The 2,856-nt window shown below is 42.4% G+C and overlaps 1 protein-coding gene across 1 annotated transcript in view; it reads left to right on the top strand.

Moving 5' to 3' along the window:
* Nucleotides 1–713: 713 nt before the first annotated feature.
* Nucleotides 714–2,856, top strand: part of FAM188B (family with sequence similarity 188 member B) — a 98,983-nt gene continuing 96,840 nt past the window's right edge. Inside the window, exon 1 of the mRNA XM_019471182.1 lies at nt 714–1,083. Within this exon, the coding sequence (XP_019326727.1) occupies nt 994–1,083 (90 nt within the window). The 5' untranslated portion in view covers nt 714–993. The remainder of the gene's footprint in view (nt 1,084–2,856) is intronic.

The raw sequence follows: 2,856 nt of genomic DNA on the forward strand, positions 1-2,856 counted from the left end.
AATACATGTGGATACTGGAGAGACATTGTGCCATGTGCTCAACAACTCCCCAGTCCGTGTAACAGTTATGTTCACTGTATACTATAACCACCACAGTGGACACACTAAGATGAGACACTTCACATAGATTAGTTAGTGATAAAGGTAAAACTTATAAAATCAGTATTATAAGAAGGATGTTACAAAAACTGTTTCAGAAGCCCACTATTCTTTGGTATAGCTTAATAGTAAACCTTCACCAGCTTTGAAATGCAGTTTCCCGATTTCTTTCTGTTCGGATCCCATCTGAGATTGCTCAGATGCATCTGAGATTGTCCTTGCGAGACCCTGCATCACAGCATACGTGAATACCCGCTGTTAGGAGTACCTGAAGCGCTGCTTCAGGGAAAATCAATCCCTGCATCACCACCTCACGTAATCTCTTTGTCAGGTTATAATCAACCTACTTTTAGTAGTAAGCGTTAAATGAAACCTTGCTCCCACCCTAGATGTTGCCAGTATGAAAGATTCAGCTTAGTTCAGCAGCTGTTATTTTGTTTGTTTTATACAAGAATGCAATTTTGCTAAAGAAACATACAGTTAAAAGTTGCATTAGCACAGGAGTAATAGGTTGCAAATAACTATGTATGCTTCTTAAAATCAGGAAACGGTCCCCTCTCTCAGATTTGAACATTTCTTTCTCAAATTTTATTATTTAAAGCAATTACCAAGATGCTTGCTGCAGCGTTACACCATCAGCTCTTTCAATTTTGAGTCTATCACCGCCTTCCTTCCCAGGGGGAGGAGTTCTCCCTGCTTCCGATGACATGGTCTCCACAGCAACATACCTCCAGCGAGGGGACCGCACACAGCCCTGCCGCTGCCACCCAGCCCGCCCCCGCTTCAGGACTGCAGTGGTTAAAAGCCGCCCCGACGAGCTGCAATGTCGGCAGACTTGAATGATTTGTTAGGCGAAGTAAAGAATACGCCCCCTGAGCACACTTCGGGCTAAAAATGGACAACTCCTTTGTGGAAGAAGTGGCTGCATCACTGGTGAGAGAATTTCTCAGTAGAAAGGTAACTTGTCTCGATTTTCTCCAGCTAGTACAAATGAGAATGACACATGAAAAATGTTAAGTGCTGAAAGATTGAGGAATGCTGGGAGGGGGGACTTCTTCCAGCCTTGAAGCAGCTAGACCTGAACGGTAACAAGCCTGTCGGGTAAGTATCCGCACTACATTTCCCACAATGCCTTTTTATTGCTGAATATGGGACCCAGCTTCCTCCTTGTTTGAGAAAGCCCGATTCTTACCCACACGCGCCTGCAAAACCCAAGATTAAATCAAGAAACGCAGTTTCAGGGTTTTTTTTTTTTTCGTTAGTTATCTACCTTGCTGTTGTCCTTGTGTTTACAAGAGGCATAAACAGCTTCCCAGGACAAAGACTTTTTTTAAAAAAAAAAAAAAAAAACGCATAAACAACTTCCCAGGACAAAGACTTTTAAGAAGAAAAAAAAAGGCAAAGGGTACTGGTGCTAGAGAAACCGGTAACATGGTTTTGATTTTCCGGTTTTCAGTAATAGCTTGGCAGGCAGCAGATTTATCTGGAGGGGGGAAGGGGACAGGGAGAAGGGGAGGAAAGAGGCCATTGTACTTTTCACAGACTTAATGCTGTAAAGGAAACTTTGTACTGTATGTAGGTGTAGGGAGTGTGGGATTGAGCAGAAGAAAAGGCACCTTCACAGTTCCAGGTGAAAGTACCTACCGCCTTGTATTTATGTTCAATCCTAAAGAAATGCTGATGTCCAGCCCAGTCAGTCCCTCAGTGTCAGGAATGAGTTAGCTTGTACCAGAAATTAAACAGCCACTGGCTTATTAAATGCTACACAAACCTCAACTTTCTTCATCTGTTTTGCACCCAGTCTCCAAATGCGCATTGTCAAGGTTTGTGAACAAAGTTGAAACATTTGCCAGCAGAATTTCAGATGCAGAATTCGTTATTTGCCATTTACTGCCAGAAGTATGAGCGGCTCAAGTCTGTCTCTTCGATTGATTGCAAAGTTTTTTCAAATGAAAAGGCCTTTACATTTCTGAGTCAGTTTCGTGTAAAGGAAAAACTGAGTAAAAGCATAAAAGGAAAGGGAATGCCCTGATGGTAAAGCAGACCAGACAGGTTACAATAGTAACTTATACTTGCTTTATGCTTAGTGTTCCCCTGCTTCCCCCAAATCTTTAATACACATCAGACATCAGAGTGAGAACCATCCTTTATTTGCCACAACTTGTCCGCAGTTCCCTAAATCTGAGCCAGACAATTCATCTGCAGAAAAATAAATCCTTTCTTGTAACAACAGCACTTCAGAGAAGAAATCAGGACTTTCCCTCTCAAAATGGTGGTCTGCTGTTGTACCACTTGAATTAGTTCGGAATCTGACTCTGACATTAATAATTGACAATAAATGATTCTTTCTCTCCAGAAAGTGAGATGCCCATACATTTTGTCTCTGAAGTGTCCATGTATGCTGACTACAGATACAAAGTAGTTGAGGAAGTTTGAAGACCCCAAACCAGCTGATGCCATGGAGATGGGACTGATTTCCAACCTGAGACTGATCAGAATAACCTCAAGTCAGAATAAAGGTTCTGAAACCTGTTCTGAACCCACCAGGAGATAGCATACACCTGATGTTCAGACTTTGTAATTGCCCAAGTCAGAATCACATTTATGAAAAGCTGTATCCCATCTTGATGGAAAAAGCAAACTCAGTATTTCTGAAACTATTTGAACCAGAAGCCCAGGTATTAGCAGGGGCCTTCCCACAGACCAGTCAGTCTTATGAGGCTGTTTAGCAGCTCAAGTCACCTGCATGGAGGTGGG

The sequence above is a fragment of the Aptenodytes forsteri genome, unplaced genomic scaffold (assembly GCF_000699145.1).
Source record: "Aptenodytes forsteri isolate BGI_AS27 unplaced genomic scaffold, ASM69914v1 Scaffold80, whole genome shotgun sequence".
NCBI classification, from domain to species: domain Eukaryota; kingdom Metazoa; phylum Chordata; class Aves; order Sphenisciformes; family Spheniscidae; genus Aptenodytes; species Aptenodytes forsteri.